This window comes from Buteo buteo, chromosome 7, assembly GCF_964188355.1.
Source record: "Buteo buteo chromosome 7, bButBut1.hap1.1, whole genome shotgun sequence".
Taxonomy (NCBI): Eukaryota; Metazoa; Chordata; class Aves; order Accipitriformes; family Accipitridae; genus Buteo; species Buteo buteo.
In genome coordinates, this window is record NC_134177.1 from 18,138,603 (window position 1) to 18,158,646 (window position 20,044).

Here is a 20,044-nt window from a genome sequence, read left to right on the forward strand (position 1 = left end):
CATCCCGGGGAGCTCCACGGGCTGGAGAAATTAATCGCGGGGGTTGGGGGAACGGGCCCTGCAGCAGTACGGGCTGGGGCTGGACGGCAGCCCTGCAGAAAGGGGCCGGGGGTGCTGGCGGGCAGCAGGTTGACCGCGAGCCAGCAAGGGGCCCTGGCCTCGAGGAAGGCTAACGGTCTCCTGGGGAGAAGCGTTGTCAGCCGATCGAGGGAGGCGACCCTTCCCCTCCGCTCAGCCCTGGTGAGGCCACCCCACCAGCTATGGGGCTCCTCAGTGAGAGAGACACGGACGCAGTGCAGAGAGTCCAGCCAAGGGCCATTAAGGTCGTGAAGGGACTGGGACATCTATCATGTGAGGAAAGGCTGAGAGTGCTGGGACCGTAGTCTGGAGAAGAGAAGCCTCGGGGGAACTTACCAATGTATATAAATACCTGCACGGAGGATGCATGGAGGATGGAGCCAGGGTCTTTTCAGTGGTGCCCAGTGACAGGACCAGAGGCATGGGCACAGACTGAAACACAGGGGGTTTTCTCTGACCATCAGGAAGCACTTTTTTTTACTGTGAGGGTGTCTGACCACTGGCACAGGTTGCCCAGAGAAGCTGTGGAGTCTCCATCCTTGGAGATACTCAGAAGCTGTCTGGACATGGTCCTGGGTAGCCTGCTCTGGCTGACGCTGCTTGAGCAGGGGGGTTGGACAAGATGACCTCCAGAGGTCCCTCCCAACTGCTCTGTGATTCCATCTGCAGATTCTTGTAACTTTGTTAAGTATATATTTTATCAAGAATAGTTAGTTTAGGTTGGGGAGGGGGTTAGATACGACATAATGTTTTTCATAAACTTGAGAAGTTGGGGTTTGATCAGAATTATTACAGTTACAACAGAAACAACAGCAAAATCAGTAGAAATCAGGAAGGCTTGGTTTTGGGGAAAAAAGTTTCCTACCAGACTTTCAGCTGGAAAAATCCCAATGGGAATTTCTTTCCAAAAAAACCCCAAGATGTATCCTGTAACGAGGTTGTTTTATTCAATACTCATAGCTGCTGGTAGGAACAAAGAGGTAATACATCTGATATAAATGGAAAAAAGTCTAGTAAGGATTAACTTGTATTTGATAGGTTGCATTTTTAATTATAGTGTTTCCAAGGTATTGTTTTGGCATGCTTTTAGCTTATTTTAAAAGTCCTTGACGTACATGACCTGCGAGTAAGGGATATTCCCAGAAGTAAATCAGATCAATTAAATACACAGAGAAGTCACCTGGAGCACAAGCTTAATTTTCAATAGGTTTGAAAATAAGAACCTGAAAATTTACAGAACTGTAAATTTGCAAGTGCCTGGAAAAAAAATTTTTAAAGTTAATCTTTCATGGGGAATACTCTTGCACATAAAAAAATGAATTTATTTCACAGGTTAACAGTTCTGTTTGCCTCCTAAACAAAATCTACTGGCTGACCCAGTGTGTCTGTATCCCAGTGAAGACACTGGGTACTAATCCACTTTTGTCTATGAACAGTGGGTTGACAGTTACTAGTTAATAGGGTGTGGAAGAAAGCAGCAACGGTTTTCAGCTGGTTGACTATGAGTGACATATTTGATTCTCATCTTAAAATGTATAATGTAGACTAACACAATAGTTTTGGTGAATCATACTGTCCTTAGTTAATACTTTTTTATTACTATATTCTTAAATTCTATGAATCTACATGGTGTTCTCTGTTTATTGCTGTGGACGGAAAAGGGAGTCTAGACCCCTGTCTTGCAGCAGGCTCCATGAGGGAGGATCCCTTAATCAGATCAAATTGCTATCTCCGTATGACCTTTGTTTCAATACATCTTTTTTTTATGCAGTACCTAATTTTTACCAAGTCCTGATAGGGCTGGCGTTCTAGAAACTTCTTAATGCACAGGATTGCCATATGCTTATGCTACTTTAAGGAAGCAGTAAGGCAAGTGTCTCTGTCTTTTTTTCTTTCTTTCTTTCTTTTTTAATTAACATATTTACTATTTTCTGCCTTTCCTTGTGATGTCTATCAGAGCAAGCAAAAGATTACATCTTCTCTGGCAAGAGTGCCAGTTAAGTTGGCTCTGGTCACCTCACAGCTGCTTTTAAACATTTTCCTTTGCTTAGTGCCAGCATAGCTGTGTAGGTGGCTGAGCAGTTCACTGGACCTGGGAACAGATTCAGCTGAAAAATACCCATTGTTCCCCCTTGCCAAAGGCAAAGAAGGCCAGTTTACTGCATAGCTGTAGCTGTGGCTGTGCTGGCTTGCCGGCAGGAATGAGCATTGGTGATGAGCTCTGCATAAACGAATTTTAGTGGCAGCGTTCTGAATATCTGACCATGGCCTTAGGGGGGTCCAGCTTGAGGTCTGAAGAGTGCTGGCAGTTCATTGTCTGCTTGAAGAGATCTGCTAAAATAACCAAGACAACAGAACTGGTTATCAACAGGCCTACACTTGGTACTTTGAGATTCATACAACTGTTAACTCCTATGAATTTGTCTCAAATTGAACAGTAAAAGACTGAAAATGTAGTAGTCAGCATAAGCCTGAAGTACACCAAAATATCGTCTGTCCTGTTTTCTTTTTTTTTTTCTACAGATCTCTTTAATTTCATATATTTCTAGATATGTACGTGCTCCTACAGACTGTGGAATTTTTAAATTTAGGTTTATAGCTTAGTACGTTGGTGCAGTAAACAAATGAACAAATGTACCAAGAAAATACATGCATACTAATAGCATGTTAAGAATTCAGTTCTTCTATATGCTTTTATAATCCTGTATCGTGATCTTGGAGATCAGCTTATGTTTTACTGTAATAGAGGACCCTGACGACACATCGCATATGTTATTGCAAAATATCCTGTTGGACTTCTGATATTTCACAACTCTGAACTGGGGGGGGGGGGGGTTGCCATTACTGTCAAGCCATAGGCTATATTATATAAAATGGCTGTTCACTGATACACTTTAAAAAATGTAGACTTTTTTTCAGAGCTCTGAATATGAAATCCAGATTACCAACACTTCCCTGGTGTTTTGTCTAAAAATTCAAAGACTTTTTTTGTTGATGTATGCATTGTGTGTGACCCCAGCTGGTTGGTCTGTGCTTTCCGTCAGCTATGGTTTCCTTCAAACTGGCTGTGACAGATTCTATAGGTTCTCTGGTTGACATTGTTTCTGATTATCTTAGCAACTAGGCTGCAGACTTAACAGATTTAGTTATACAGGAAAAAAATCACTAAAACCTCTTTAGCTTCATATTTGTGTAGGACTCCATGTTGTTTGTGTGAAGTTAAGCTATTTAGGATGCCACATAACAATTTAAAGTTAGTCTTGTGGGATGGTTAGTTAGTGTGTGCCTGTGAGCATACATGTACATAAACATGAGTAACTTTGTTCTGTGACTGCTTTAAGCTGAAGAACATTAAATTTAATTTTTCTTTGTGTGTGCAAGTAAAAATATTTCGCAACTGCCAGGAAGAATAATAGTTAATGTAGTGATCATGTTTTTCTAAATATGAAAGAATAGCAACACTGGTTTTTCTCCATGAGAAACAACAATAGTGGTGACTGAGGGATGGAAAAATAATTTATGTAGAAGCAAAGTGCTTTTGTTCTAAGAGAAACATACATATGTCCACTGACAGATTTTTATTTTGAATTTGCATCAGTGACGAGCATTCTCAGTTTGTGGTGGTTTTATATATACTGCAGTTAAAGCCTCCCTATGAGAGTTTTAAGTGGGTTTCTTTCCCATGTGCTCGGTTTTCCATAGGTAAAATGGGAATAATGACACTGACCTCCTTTGTGCTTTGAAAGTACTGCCGAGAAACATTATATAAGAATTGAGTATTATTATACAAATCATTCTAGTTTGATCCATCACTGCTGACCTTTTTCATCCATGCAGTAAGAGTACCGTGACTAGGAGGCTGATGGGTCTCATTGTGTTCAGCTTATCACTGTACACACTACTGTTTTTCAGTGGAACATAAATCAGTGTAATCTTTTTGTCCCCAAATTATGGGCATTATTAAGATTTGGCATTTATTTGGAATTTGACCATGTTTAAAGCCTTTACAGTTGCTATGTGATAAAGTATATATAATTAGTTTGGTGATATTTCTGCTTTAGGTTTAATACAGAAATCTGTTGACTATTTTTTAGAAGTCTGTTGAATATTTTTTTAGATCGTCTACAGTGTGACTTCTACTTTCTCCTGCTTTTTCTATGCTATTTTTTAAATAAGACTTGAAGAGATTGTCCCCGTTGATGCTTGCTGTTTTGTAGTACTACCTTGCCTTCAAAACTCTAGAAATTACCAGCACTTCAGCAAACAGAGGTTCACTAACCTTGAAAATTTGCTGTAAAATACAGCTAGTCATCTTAGCAAGCAAGTGCCTGCTTTCTGAGCTGGTTGTACTTGTGTTGGCAGTTTCCAGTTTGTGGTCATGCTTTTATTGTGCTGGGGACTGGTCCTGGCCAGCTCCAGGTCTTTCAGTGGCAGCTGTGTCCCACGGACCTGGACTGCTGCTGTGTGAGGATGGGATGTTCTTGGCAGTTGGATTTCTCTTTGTTTAGAGAAGAGTAGTGATGCTGGTGATACTGACTGCAAAATCTGTCTCTTCAGTTTGGGGTGCTGATGTGATCTATTTGGAAACATACTAACTTTTTGCAGCAACTAACTGCACCAACTATCATGTTTGCTGTGAAGAGAGATGGGAAGGTGGTGTTTCCACCATTAAGTATTTGGAGCAGTTGAGGTCACATGAGTATCTGGACTATGACACTTTTTGAAAAAAAGAAAACAGGAGGCAGGGAATATCTTATTCCTAAGTGATAAAACTTTTTACCATTTTTTCAACTGCTGACAAACACAGAATGAGCTTGCATTGTGAAAAATTTGTTTGCTCCTTTCTTCTGTTGATGGTGGATGAGAGAGACCTCACTCATCAAAAGAAATTGGTCCCTTTCCATATTTGTATTTACCCATAAAGAAATTTCAAAGGAAGGGCAAGGGCGGGGAAACATTTCTTTCAAAACTTGATCAACTCTTAAGATCATTTTGACACTGCTGCTGCCAAATAGGGGATTTATGTAGGGATTAGAAGAGGAAGATCTTTCTTACTGACGGTAACTCTAGCCAAAAAGACTTTTAAACACATGTCATGTAAGCAACTGTCTTTTTAAAATCAAGATCAAGTAATTTGAACGACCCTCGTATTTACCAAAGTTGCCCTAATGGTGACGGTATACATTTATCTAGGTAGCCTTGTAAATGAAGGCATGGTGCAGTAGCTCTTAGTGTTTTTTCTAGGGCTGCTACAGTAAATCTGGTGGTTGTGTATGGCTTTGGCCATGGGTATTGTATTTTTAAGCTGCAGTTTGTATGGTACAGTAAGTCTGACACGTCTCAGTCCTACATTGTGAAATGTGACGTTACAGTGCCTCTTGCAGGCCAGGAAGCATCACTGGAGATGACTCTGTGATGTAGCCCTATGGAAAGAGCACTGTAAGCCAAATGCTGGCATCTCAGAATTTTACTGCACTTTGCCAGGTGACCGTACGTTGCCAGCACAGGACAAAGTAATTTATTTCTTTTCCCTTCTAAGAAAAGAAACAAGGAGAAATAGCATGAGAGCTGATCTTGGAGAAAAAGGAGTCAAAAGTTTCAGCTGCAGCAGAAAAGAGCAAAATTTCTACAGCAGTACTGGGAAGTGACAGGCATGTCACTGATGACAACAGCCTACAATGAGAGGGGAGACTAGGTTTTGATGAGAGTGTGCTTAGCAAATCCTAGGCAAAGTCCTGTAGCAAAAGTAAAATTGACAAGTAACTGGCCAGTTTAAAGAACTATTTTGAGCTCAAAATGGGAACACGGTGTGTGTAAATCATGAATTACTGTTGCCTTGTGCACTCTGGCACTACCTCACGAAAGGCAATTCATAACAGAGCAAGGATTTACAGTGGGGGGTGTTTGCAAGAGTGTGGTTTTTATAAGTTTTTTTTCCTAGGTGAGTTAGGTGACTGAATAAGGTACTCAATTTATTGAATAGAGAAGAAGCAAGCTTCTTTTGAGCATCTCAGATAAAGATCTGCCTTTTGGAAAATTAATACTCAGTAGTAGTGTTACTCCAGATGCCAAAGGAATTTACACAGAACATTAGAACATCCTTGTCTCAAATTGTAAATACTTCTCATATCTCTGTTCATTTTTTATAAAGGTGAGACTTTGTGTATGTTTACATCTTTTCTACTTCTGTGCTGTAGCTACAGAAGATCCTTTTTTAAGTATTCTTTTTCTCTCAACTGTGTTGCTTCTGCTTTGTATTACAGAGAAGCTACACCGTTGAATTATGATTTTTTCCAGTTACCTCATGTCAGAACATGGGTGTACTAAAAAAACAACCAAAGACAGACTATGGTTCAGGACCAAGTGAGAAGAGAAGAGTGGCCAGTGGAGGAGAACAGATTATGAGAAAAGACCAGAGAGCAGAGATGTCAAACACCACTGAGTCAGCTTGGGACCATCTGGGTGAAGCTGAATGTTGGCCAGCTCCTGTGGAAGGAGGGCAGGGCAGTGGTGAGGGCTGTTGTCTGCGCTGTTCTGAAGGAACCTATCACCTCAGATGCCTTCAGTTTCTGTCTGCTAGTGCCAGAGAGCATAAGTAGCTCTTCAAGAGGCAATCCTTGTCCTTACAGCTCATGACCTCAGGTAGACCCAAACTAACTCTGGATTACGAGGCAGTGGCAGCTCTTCCTCATATTTGATTCTGCCTCCAGACCCACCACTGTCATTCCCCATTTTGAATAAGGCTGTGCATAAGAATGGGGGGAAGGTATTTGATTGATTCCAAGCTCTCTTGCTTTGAAACTGTTGCAGAGACAGGAGCTGCTGCTGCCACAATGTCCATAGATAAAGTGTGCTCGCTGCTTTGAGTAGCTTGTGTACAACAGTTTGAACAGTCGTGGGCTAGTGGTAGTGCTGCATGACAGTTTTGATTAAGACATTAAGTCTGAATAATCAAGATTACATGATACAATTTGGAATAGAGGAGGAGCAGCAGCATTTTGAGGTTCTCAGCATAGAGCTGCGCTTCTCTGTGTGAGAACAGGATGAGTTAGAGCCGTAAGCAGTCCAGGATCACAAAAATGGTAAACATCTTGGGATGAGAACATGCTGAGTTAGAGATGACATGGTTGGCTTTATCTTGACGTCCAGCTCCCTGTTCTGTTACTTGAGGTAAGTTGTAAAGGTGTCATTTACTCCATATCTGTACAGTGATAGACTGCGATAGGCTTACTTCATGGATGTTTATAGAATAGTTTAGTCAGATGAGGAATGGTTAAGGCTATGAAGATATGGATACATATTTTGTATGCATGCTTATAGGATTTGTATGGCGACTTCTTTCTAGAAGTATATTCATTAATTTTAACTTTTAATGCTGAGGTATGGCAGGCTGTGTGCTCTTTGTCTTAGGCAAGAAGAAATGATTTCTGGAAATAAAATACTAACATGTAATTATAAAGGTAAAATAGTGAAGGTGTAGTTTTGTGAGGTGTCCTTGTGAGATCTGCTAAAACGTCTGGAGGCTGTTACATGAAGGTGTATTTGCAGTGTACGAGACAAAAAAGCTAACCCAATTCCAACATGTTAAAATGATGTGAGAATTTGCCAGTGTTATTCATAGGTTACTAAGGAAGTCATTTAAAACTTTCTTTTTACTGCTCTTTTTAGGTAATATTTCAATAATCACATTACCAGTTTCCAGCACCAACTCCCCAACTAAGATTTTGCCAAAAACCTTAGGACCAATCAATGTGAATGTTGGACCCCAAATGGTAAGTTTTGCAACTCCGGTAATGCTAACTTGTGTAACTAGCTGTGTGACTTCCTGTTGATGTAATAAGGAAACACGAAAAACAAAGATGTGAACAGTGCTAGGAACTTGCAGCTTCCTGCCTCGGCTGCAAAGGCTGCTCAAGTGCCCCACCTGGATGGAAACGTGATGACGTGTGGGTACGGCAAGCTTGTTGTGCCAGAATTGCCACTCCCAACAACGATCTTGTATGTGACCTTAGGGGATACCTATCTTCCTGGCACTGAATGGAAATTGAAACGACTTTACCAGTTGACATTTTAACTATTCCTCAAAAGTATATTAAGAAAAAAATCTCATTAAGAACATTATTGACACTCTTCGAATATTTTGAGTCGTGTTCTCACCAGTAAATCTCCAGTATTGCCAGAATAAATGTCTTGGATGTGTCGCTAGAGTTTTGTTAAAACTGCTCTTCTTAAAACTGTCTTTTCCTGTCAATAATAACTGTATATGAACATATATGGCTGTTTCAGGGATTCTGGATCTGGTTTTGAGAAAAATTTTGGGGTTTCTGGTGGCCAGAGAACTAAATAGGCAATACAGTGGACTGTTTCTAGTAACCTGATGCCTACTTGCCAAGCACTTAGCCTGAGTACAAGAACCATTTGATGTGTTTTATAGATAATTGTGTTGGGTCTTCTTCACATCAGCAGTTATTACTGTTCTTCAATGGCTGTTAGCCCCGCTGGACAGATGGGCACAAGCATTACAGCCAGGCCCCCCCCCCCCCTGCCCCCAGCTGCATTCCCCACTGCAGAACTCTCCATTTGAAGTACTAGCCACATGCTGCCCGCCAGAGAACAGTGTTCCTCAGTGCATTGGTACTGATGCAAGTATTGCTGGAGCATGTGCCTTGTAGCGTTTCACTGGAATAGTTCTACTACAAAAGATGTGTTTTGTGAGTGCAATAAATAATAGCCAAGAACAGGGGAGAGCAGTCAGTTAATGCAGCTCCTACTCTTACGAGTGACTGCTCAAGGCCCTGCTTTTGGCTTAAATGAACCCCAGTTATAGTTTAGGTTCTATAGCAGGTAGAAGTTGCAAAAGCTACTGCGTGGTGCGAGATACATTTTATTTCATTTATTTTTATTCTTATTTTTAAATTATTTAATTTTAAAAATTATTTTATTCTGCTGCTTTGCAAGGATAGATCTATATTAAGAAAACATTTTCTTATTAAATAGCCATTAACACAGGCCTCCTAAGACATCCAGTGTTCGGCTGTGTCATGTGCCAGACCGTTCAAAAGAGAATGTTCACAAGTTCTTAACAGTGGGAATGTTAGCACTCCTTTGGCATCTCACCTGTGTTAGCAACATCCTGCTGCCACGAGGGATTTTTAGTTTTATTTAACCACTGTAGGTTACAGCTCTTGGGGGCTGCTCCAAGTCCTTCAAACCAGCACACAGCCCCCAGGATCAGGGGAGTGGGCTGTTGGTTGAACAGTGACTGTTGGTCTGAATCCCTTGGGGTACGGCTGTGCATATGGTGAAATCAGCACAATTTGCAGGCGGATTCTTGTGTACGGGTGTGTGTTACAGTTTCTTTAGATTTAGTCTGTAGGTGTAAGTTTAACAGCATTAAGTATTATTGATAAAATGTTAGTGCTTAATTACAGGGATTTAACGTCCTACAGATGGTCTATTTGCTAAATTAGGGTGAGGTTCTATTTTTCTGTTCTATGCTATCTGGTATCTGAATTTATGTGATTACTTCAGGCACACTGGAAGTATGTTTGCTGTTAAGATGGAATTAGTACTCTGAAAAAACAGTGTAGCATTTTCTGTGAAAGCAAACATTCAATAGTAAATTTAAAAGTGACACTGAAACAACACAGATTTGTATACCCATGACATCTGTGTCCCTGCATCCAAGAACTGACAGCTTTAACAGTAAGCTGTAGACAGGTGGATTTTTGGTGCTTGTGCAACTACTGCCTCTAAGTGCCCACCAAACACGGCGTGGCTGCCATGGGGAAGGGGCTCTTGGGAGAGTGTGCTGCTGGTGTCTGTCTCCACAAGATGGCACCAAGGGATAGAAAGATACTGGACAGGTCGGTCTTGGAAACACCTGAAAGTGATTTTGCCCCCTCAGTTTATTATGAGGTTGTCACAAGAAAATTATGAGGCGATCGAACATAAAATACTATTTATGACACATTTAGTCTGTGATTTACAAGACATCAATAGAGCAATGTGAAACCTCAGAGACGGTGGAATGTGGTGAAACGCATTTCAGTATGCAAAATATTTAAAATCTTTTCTCTATGGCATGCGTCTGCCATATGCTGGCAGAACCATATGCTTGCTGCAAATAAATGTTATTTATAGTGTTGCAACAAATTGGTATAAAAAGTTACTGGATTGGATTCATGTTTAATTGAAATAATGCATTACTGATTCTCACTTATATACTAGTGTTACACCAGTGCTGAACTTAAGCAAGCTTTTAAAAATTAATCATTCTATCACAAAATGTTTCTGACTTCAAGCCAATGTAGCAGTAAGTTGATACCTTTCCTGTGCCTGCATGCAGTGTGTAAAGCAGCCAGCCAGGGATCTTTTGTTCTCCAGTATCAACCAGTAAATACCTAACTTGTACCTGTGTTTTGGTTTTCCTAAATTTCTGTTTTCACTTGTTTCTGTCAAGCTATCCACTCGCAAAAATAAATAAATTTATGTCTTTGAGATAAAAAATACATACATGCAATCACAGCGTGGTGTCAAGAGGGACGTGAAGTAATGCTCAGTGAGCTAAGGAAATGGGAAATTCTTCAGATACTGTTTTTTTCTACTTGTTTAAACAATATTGATGGATACCCAACAAAGTATCTGCCATATACTTAACACGGGTGTTGGGTACATTAAGTAGTAAAGGAAACTACAAAGTTTAGTACAGTAGATACTCAAAACGTCACCAACAAATGGAGTAAAGTAAAATACAGTTTAAAAAAGCAAAATAAGATATATGAGTAAAAAGCATTGTCCATGAAGCTTTGGTATGAATCTTACCATACTGGAATCAAAATAATTTAAAATGTGTATTATTTTAAAGACTAACTAACTTAACTGACTGTTAACACTGTTTTGTTTTTAAATACAATCTAAATTCTTCTGATGACCTACTTTAAAGAATGAACTTAGATGTGATTTCAAAGTTGAGACCAAGTGTCTCAGTGTTAACAACTGTTGTACATACAATTTCACCATGTTTGAAGAAATTTAAATTTCTATCTATACTGTACAGACTTTACATTTAATACCATAGGTACAATGTTGTATTATTAGCTTGCTAGAATGTCTTGAGATCTTGTGAATGCTAGAAACTGCAGGGAATACTTTTGCCTGCAGCTCAGATTGTCTTTGGTAGCAAAGACAGATGATTGCAAGAGACAAATCCATTGGAAAGGAGGCTTTATTGATTACAGTGATCAAGAAATTGCCTAGACATACTCTCAGAGAAACAACTAGTTGTATATAGGTACAGGTCTATCTGCCATACCTAGTAATTATTTATATTTGTCTAGATCTTGTCCATATGAATTATACAGTAATATGGTACAATTAGTAGAAAACTTAGCAGCATTGTAATTACTTTCATGTATGAAGGTCTTCTGATGACATCTGTTCTGTATATTTTGACTGCAGCTTGCATCTGGTACAGAATTATTATTTTTTTCCTTAGTACCATGCTTAGTATGGATTTTGGGCTGTGGTAACCTCTGTTTTCTTAAGAGATCTGTGGTTTTTATTTCTAATTTTCATAGATCATAAGCACATCACAAAGACTGACCAATTCAGGGAGTGTTCTGATTGGGAGTCCATATAACCCAGCTCCAACAATGGTCACCCAGACACACATAACAGAAGCTTCTGGCTGGGTCCCAGGGTAAGATTTTTGTTTTATTTAAAGATGCTTGAGGATCTGTTCTGATGTTTTCCTTTATTTATACTGATGTTTCTGTATGTTGGCTTATGGCTTCTAGTTCTTGCACAACTAAAAGGAGTATGCTCTGTAGCCCATTATGCACTTTCGATGTCTGGAGCATGTGAATGCAGAATTACAAGCACCAGTCACTTCACTCTCTGTTTCTTTGTGAAAATGGAAAGTCACAAATTTGTGAGTCCTGTTAAAAGAAGCCTTTATTTTTTTCATAAGTTCATGGGATATCCAAGTAGCTTTGCTGTTGAGCATATCAGCAGGTGCCAACAGGAGGAGAGACTGTCAAAAACACTTCCAAGAGGCATTTAAGAATAAAGCTCTTAATGAAAAATTTTGAATGTGATCAATGTTGTATTTTTATTACTATTTTACAGTAGAAACAGGTTTTCATGGGGTTCTGAGGTACTCCAAAGTAACATGACTATCTTTATCTCTTCTAAGGAAATCTGGTCTTTACAGTATTTCATGATTTTTTAAAAAAAAAATTTTTTTTTAATCCCCATACTGCTGAATTTATCTGTCTCAAGACAGATGTAGTGCTTTGCCTCTGAAAATTAAAATGTAATTTTTTCTGTATCTGGGTTAATTTTTTCTAAACAGGTGATGCAAGTCAGTAGTACCTTTCCAGCTTTAGAGGTGGGAAAATGGAGCATCTAGGACATGGCAGAAATGACAGTATAGTGTTTGTTTGTGCCTTGACTTTCTTCTTTCTATGCTGTTAGCAAGGACTGTCAGAGGCTTGCACTTCCCAGTCGCTATATTCCTACCATAGAGTCAATAAACTGCATGCCCAGCTAAGCAGTTTTTAAGCTTGATTTTTTTTCTGAGTATCTGTTTATCTCCTCAAAATACCTTTTGAATCCACTTAGTTCTGATTTGAAAAAGGAGTTGTCAAAGATTACTTTGTTTCTGCAAATTTTGTGAAATGTGGAGGCCAGGCTGAAGTTCTTTCAGTACCCAGAGGAGGGAAAAGCTATAGTGTCTGTTCACAGCTTGCTAAACCGAAGAATCAATGCCCATTAGCTTTCTTCAGCTTCATCCAAACGCAATTGATGGAGATTCCCAGAGAGAAGCACCATCCTTCTGTTTGTATACAGTCAAAATCTAGACACAGTATTTCCACTGAGCCCAACTATTGTTTCGCCGATAAAAAGGAGCAAGATATTCTCCAGACTGACCAATCAATATTGATCCCTGCAGAAGTCCATACAATAGGTCATATTTTCCTCTGAAGAACAGAGGTGAGGAAGGGTCTGTGGTATTGTGGAACCTAAGCGGTGAGCCCTTGCTGAAGATGGTTCCAGAGGATTGCAAGTCCAGACTCCTTGCTTTACCCGTTGTTTACTCCTCTTCACAGGTTTCAAATTGTTTCCAAAATCAAATGAGACAAGAGCGTATCATTCTCAGGGCTCCATACAGCCTCTGGCAGCCTGGCTTACAGACTAGGGGACAGCTCTCCATTCCCTGCCGTTCCAGCCCCCTGCCCCAGCTCCGCTGCACTCGGACCCCCAGTTGCGCAGTGTGAGCGGTTAAGCACCATGGACAGGGATTGCCAAAGATAAAAATCCTGCTGTTGCTGCTGAGAAAGACGTCTGCTGATGGGTTCTGGATCGCACAACCAAATACACGCAGGCTTTCAAGGCACATACCTTCAAGTCCATCATTTTTGTTCAGCTCCCTTCATAATGCTGTCAGGTTTCTAGCTGCCTAAGTATGTGCTGTGAGACCTGGTTTTGAACCTGCAGGGTTAACAATGTGAAGTAATTTACCGATAGTTCTTGAGCAATGTGCTTTGTATCAGCTGCAAGAATAAAAGACAAGTTTGGAATACAACTTCTGCAGTCCGCTTGCTGTAGCTAATAAACAGTATGATAAGGAAACCGGCAATGATGGGCAACTGCTACTCCTATGCAAAATTCATGTCAGCTACTTCTTCAGAGTATCTCTCTTCAGCTCTGTATGCATCAGCTCTAACGTGAACATGTTTAATGTTTTACCTTGTTTTTTGTTTAAAGGTACCAAAACATTCAATGTCCTGAAAATATAGGATGTGCTGTTTAAAGGCATTTTTTTTCCACATGGAGGAATTTTAAATAGGAAGGTTCAAAGGAGCCCAGCTTCTCCTTTTTGATGGGATTTGGTTATGTAGCTCATGTCAGTACTTCCTATAGTTCCAAATGAAGTGAATTCCCTAAAATCATATGGGCAAAGTGTCGTAAAATTGGGAACAGAACTTGCCTGGCACTGAGCTCAGACCACGTCCAAAGTCCTAGCCACCTTCTCTCAAATTCTGTCAAGCTGCGTGTGTGCCATTTTGCCCTTGCAGTATACAGGTAACAGCAAACATCAGTACCCAGCTAGGCCGCAAATACATTGATTTTGTTGGTCTAAGTATATAATGTTATTTTCATCTAAGTTTGAATTGTCTTTTCTTAGGGACAGAAAGCGGACTCGAGAATTCATAGAATCAGATTTTTCAGAAAGGTGAGTATTACTGAACATGTATTTTATGTATACAGTCATACCTGGTTTACTTCTTCGGATCTGCCCTTCAGAGGGATGGGTGTCCAGTTCCCACTTTAAGCAGTTTTCACTCCTCCATGCTGTGTGTTATTTGTTCCTCATAGTTAGTTCTAATGCATTACTCCTTGCTTTATCACTTCCTGATAAATACATTTTCTGTTACAGATGATACTGGGAGTTGTGAAAAACAAACACAACACATCTTCAGAAACAGGATTGTTCTAGTTTTCAGTGTGACAAATACTTGTAAACAGATGATCTTTTCCTTTGCTTCCAAAACTTCTTTGAATGCATTCAGGGTGGTGTTATTTGTTTACCTTCTGGGGGTTTCTCACATTGAATAACTGCATAGGGATTAGGAGTGTTGGGTTTTTTTAAATATTCTGGTATTCCTTTCCACTCTTCCTTTACTTCTGTCCTTCTTTCCAGTGTTCTGTTTTCTTAAATACAAAATTTCTTAAATGCAAAATTTTGAAAAGCATTCTTTTAATGTTCTCCTTAGCTTGTTACTCTTGACAGAACTAGACCTTTTTCTGTAAAATAATAGATCTCCCTGAAACATATTATCAAACCAACTTGTAAAACTGTAATTAAAAAAACAAACCAAACACACCACCACAGCTGAGCTTTTTAAAGGCTTCTGTTGAAATACGCATCCAAATCTAGTTTGTGTGATAAAACCAATTGCTCCTGTTTTTTCCATTATCATTATCTAAGCTCTTGCTTTTCAGGAGGAAGAAAGTGAATGGAAAATAACCCTGACAGTTGCCAGTTATTAATTTGGCACCATAAAACCCAACGAATATGTACTTACTCTCCACAAAAGAGATTCTTGTATCTCAGTCTTAACTATGATGGCACAGATATTAAACTTTGGTCATTAGGAGAATTAAGGTATCTTCTGCTGTATTGTAAATAGGGATGTCTGAGCCTTTCTATTTTAAGCACAAACACGAGGGTTCCTGTAAATCTGGCTTCCAGGCACATAAACACCCCGTGAGGTTTTCCCCCTTTTTTGGTTGCTTTTGTAAAACTACCTGGAGATTAATTACAAATCCAGTTTTTTAAGCATCTGCCCAGTAGCACGTGTTCAAATACTATCAGTGTAGAAATCACTGGGAAAGGGGAAGGGGCTCCAGTGTACTTTTTTTGCCAACTTGTAAGAATCGAGAAACTGATTCAAAAAAGCTGAAGAGTTTTATTTTTCTTTTAGGTAGTACATAATGTCATGAGTTCTGATTCCTGTTGCAAAAGGTAGACCTTTTGCTGTGTAGCAAAGTAGCTTGTTACCATTCAATGTATTAATTACTTTTCTCCTTCCAGTAAGAGAAGCAAAAAAGGAGATAAAAATGGGAAGGGTCTGAGGCATTTTTCAATGAAAGTATGTGAAAAAGTTCAACGTAAAGGAACAACTTCATACAATGAAGTTGCTGATGAGCTGGTATCAGAATTCACAAATTCTAACAGCCACCTAGCTACAGATTCGGTAAGCAAATATGTGTTGAAATTTGTTATACCATTACAAAATTGTCTGGTTTATCATGAAATTCTGTCTCTTCTGTTCCTGCACTGTCCTGCCACACTCCATACTTTCCTTCACTTAACTACTTCCCAAATATAAAGAATTAACCTCTGAAAATTAAAAATATAGAAATAAAATGAGGAATTGAACTCACACTAAATTATAAACGAAATAGAGAAGTCTGCCAGAAGAATTCTCTTTAAAAAAAGGCTACTCTTGTACACACCGTATGTGGTCTTGCCAGGCTTTTCAACTGTAACAGACTTGCCGTGATTGGAATCTGCTGCACGGAGGCTTCAAGAAGGCCTGAAGCTTCCATGTGCAAGCAAACACGCTCATGTGGTATCCAGGGAGTAGCACAGATGAAGGCATCATCTTTTAATACCACTCTGACTTAAACTGCCATTTTGCCTTTTTATTTTCTACATATCTATGAAGGATGTGTTCAATCTTTTTCTCCTTTTTGAATTCTTTTGTTGTAATTAATGCTGCATTGTTTTCTTAGCAGGCTTATGATCAGAAAAATATTAGACGGAGAGTTTACGATGCCCTTAATGTCCTGATGGCAATGAACATAATTTCAAAGGAGAAGAAGGAAATCAGATGGATTGGCCTTCCTACAAACTCAGCTCAGGAATGTCAGAATCTAGAGGTAAGGTGAGGTAGATGGGAAATTCTATATAGTTCACAGGTTGTGATAATAGATCTGCTCTACTTCAGAAGAGGGGTTTTTTTCTCAATTTGAACCAGACTGGGTTTGACTCTTGCACACTATGAAAATACAACTTTTGATACTTGAGGACTGTGAAAGGACAAGTTTATGTACGCTTAGTTCAGTTTTATTTAGTATACATGACATGAAGTTTAAAAAAACCAAACTTGTTTACCTTACAAAAATGGACATTGATTAAATCAGGGATTACTTTTAAGATCAAAGTCTGTAGTAGCCTGAGTTAACCAGAAGAAAGTTAAAAGAATTTATAGTGCAGTTATGCTTACAAAATGGTATACATTTGAAAGAAGATGAATTTTCTATTAATGTCTGTATTTGGAAATGCCATTCAAAGGAAATTAAATTGAAAAATAATTCTTGCTAGGATGTCAAATACTAGCTATGAACTGGCAGGGAAAAAAAAGAAGTTTTATGTCTTGGTTTTTTCCATTATTTTTCCAGCAGGCTAGGAGTTACCGTGTTTTTGCAGGGATGCCAGAACTTACATGCACAAATGTTGCTTGTCCTTCAGGCCAAATGCTCTATAAATAAAAAGCACAAGTTACTGTACTTTAGTACTAGAGAGTGCTGTAATAACTGTCTGTAAATACACTTTAATATGTATTGTATTTGTGATACTTGTGACACTAAATATCTTAAAAGCCAGGTGGGGTCCCTCTCTAGTACAGAACAATTTATTTTGTGCAGGTTCATTTACATCAGTTGTCTTTCTAGATGTGGTAGGAAAAAAGCTTTTACTATCCTTGTCCATTACAGCAACTTGGAAAATACATCCCCCCAAGGAGTATGCATGTATTCAATCATTATACTCCAGGATTCTTTCTTTTTTTTTTTTTTTTTTTTTTAAATCATGGATAAATCTACATTTTACATGCATTCACCTGAATGCATTACCTTCAGCATAGGTTATTGTTACAAGTGCAGAACTTGAATTTCATTGTGTCACCTACAATGATCGTATGCTATTCACTGTTTCAGGCTCTAATTACATATGCACAAAATGGAAGCCAGGCATATTTTCTTAAAATGTTGCTTCCTGTGACATAATAGAAAAGAAAAGAAAATAAAGCTGCATTTTTACGGTGTGAAAATCAGAATTAATTTTGCTTTTAAAGCTGTATAAACAGCCAACACTTCTTACAGTGTAATTCCATAATAAGATTACCAGTACAAAAATGAGAAATCAGTACAAAAAAGCTTGTTATATAGAAACCGTGTCTAAATACTATCTGTACAGTTTATTGGTTTTAAGAGTTACATATTTGTCCCAGAAAAGAAAGTAATCTACTGTGCTCTGAAGGAAGCATTTAAAACATTAAAGTCTGTGTGTGGGGAACCACCACAAAGCAACACTGTAAATAAAATAGGGGGGTTTAGTGCAGCTAAGTTTTAAAAGACTGCATCATTTAGTTTCAGTGGTTGAATGAAAAGGTAATTTAAGGTTTTAGTATTTTGGGGAGCTGTGATACAGTGCTGGCACCAACAGGATGATGAGGAAAAAAACCTTTTAAACATGATGACTGCTGTCCAATTCTTTAGTGTTCCCCCAGAACACTATTTAAAATACTGTTGGTTGTATCTGCAGTGTCAATAGGCATCCAGTACTATCGCTGTCCCAAACACTGCATACTTAGGTTGAGGATAGCTTTGCCCCATTAACTGGCATTAAGAAAACTGTTGCAAGAAATGGATTCTGTGCTCACGTAGAAAAGGTTACCTCTACCCCCTTTTTGTTGCTGAAATCTTGTTAGTTTAATCAAGACTCAAATGAGCGGTCCAAACAAAAAGTGGAGATCACTGGAAAGATGCAGGTGATGATCCTGAGCCCAGTCTCCACACATTTATGTCTAGCAGCTTGCAGCTAGAACAGTGGAAGGGATGTGCACAATTCCAAAAAAGTGGAGGGCAGGAGGGAAAAAAAAAAACCAAACCCAAAGCACCCTCTCAAGCAAACCTTTAGTTTGGTGCTCATCGGTGTTCAGTGCATAGTACAGAAGAGGAGGAATGGGTGGGGAAATAAGACGGTCTCTTGTTGTAGCATTCGCTACATATCAAGGTGCCACGCTTAGATCACTGGTCGGCCCGGACCAGGGAAAGAGACAGATAACACACACAGTGTGAGCGCCAACTTCCGCCTTTTATTGCGCAGTTAATTCCTTTTATACTAACAAGGGGAGGTGGGGTTACAGGTACATCACAAGGCTGCGACTAATCCTCTAACTTTCCGTGACAACGCGAGATCTTCCGAACGCCGACCCCTACATCTTGTAATAATTGATTCTTTACTGAAGTTAAAATTGTTGACAAAGAAAGAAATTATAGTTTGTCAGACCTGTTTTATGGAGAAACTCATGTGACCATGCGATAAGCCTGAAAAAAGAAGAAATACATGGCAAACAGGTAGGGCTGAAAAGACTTGTGCAAAATTTACTTACCATGCCATGGAATTCTCCACCATTTACAAAGAAAGTATGGATTTTTGTAATCGTGCTAGCACACTGGTATAGCTCTAAAGCCTGTTTAGTTTGGCAAAATGGAACAGACAAGGTAACAAAGTAATTATCTTGATGCATTTACATTTGTATTTTAAGATAGAAAAACAGAAACGGATTGAAAGGATAAAACAGAAGCGAGCCCAACTACAAGAACTGCTGCTGCAGGTATATTTAATTATTTTTTCTATAAATGAAATTATCAAATTTTAGCAATTATCAAATTGCTAGATTTATTTAGCAGCTATGATATACTAGGGAGAAAAGCTTCATACTTGTGACCTTTCTGGATTCTAGTAGGGGGACCTCTTACCCTCAGTTTCTGGTTCATTTTTACCTATTGTAAAACAGCGTGCTGCATCTGCATGCCACAAGCTTTTGTAAGTGTTCTGCTGAAGCTTGTCAACATTAGTGGGAATGGGAACAACTCACAAGTCCCCTTGGTTGACTCCAAGCCCCGCCCCCAGCATTACCTTCTCTGAGTAGTTCTTATTGGAAAATTTCTCTTTGGTTCTAAGCTATGATATTTACAACTGGACTTGTGTAAATATGTACAGAGTTGTTTTGGGGGAGATAGACATTTCTGGATCCTAACCAATGGAAGGCTGGCAAATCCAGCTCTTTTACATTCCGAGGTGCACCTTTGAGATGACTTGAGTTCTGGCTTTGATTGCAGAAGTACATTTCAAATCCGTCTTTGCTTATAAAGGAACATTTTATAAAATACATTTATCAGCATTCTTAAGTGGTTTGGTCTGTGCAGACTTTCAGTAATTTAAATGTAATCAGACTTTTTTATGAGGTTACAGACAATAAGACTGTATCTTTTTTGTGGTCTAACTATAGTGATACAATTTTCATGTAATTAGATATGCACAGAAACTTTTAAATATCTGATGCTTCTCCTTTTCTCATCACCAAAACCTGTTTCTCTACTTAGG

The 20,044-nt window shown here is 39.0% G+C and overlaps 1 protein-coding gene across 10 annotated transcripts in view; it reads left to right on the plus strand.

Moving 5' to 3' along the window:
- The window catches only part of TFDP2 (transcription factor Dp-2), a 63,369-nt gene that overhangs the window by 24,449 nt on the left and 18,876 nt on the right, over nt 1–20,044 (plus strand). For 7 of the 10 annotated variants that reach the window (XR_012650975.1, XM_075031761.1, XM_075031762.1 and 4 more), the window contains 6 exons: nt 7,747–7,850; nt 11,658–11,779; nt 14,270–14,317; nt 15,680–15,842; nt 16,384–16,530; nt 19,203–19,271. Coding sequence is in view for 9 of the 10 variants with exons in the window: in XM_075031761.1 (XP_074887862.1) it covers nt 7,747–7,850; nt 11,658–11,779; nt 14,270–14,317; nt 15,680–15,842; nt 16,384–16,530; nt 19,203–19,271 (653 nt within the window). In the remaining variant the exon portion in view is untranslated. Of the gene's footprint in view, nt 1–75; nt 6,230–6,341; nt 7,249–7,746; nt 7,851–11,657; nt 11,780–14,269; nt 14,318–15,679; nt 15,843–16,383; nt 16,531–19,202; nt 19,272–20,044 lie in introns of those variants that run through there. The other 3 variants (XM_075031764.1, XM_075031760.1, XM_075031765.1) reach the window with 2 other exon arrangements.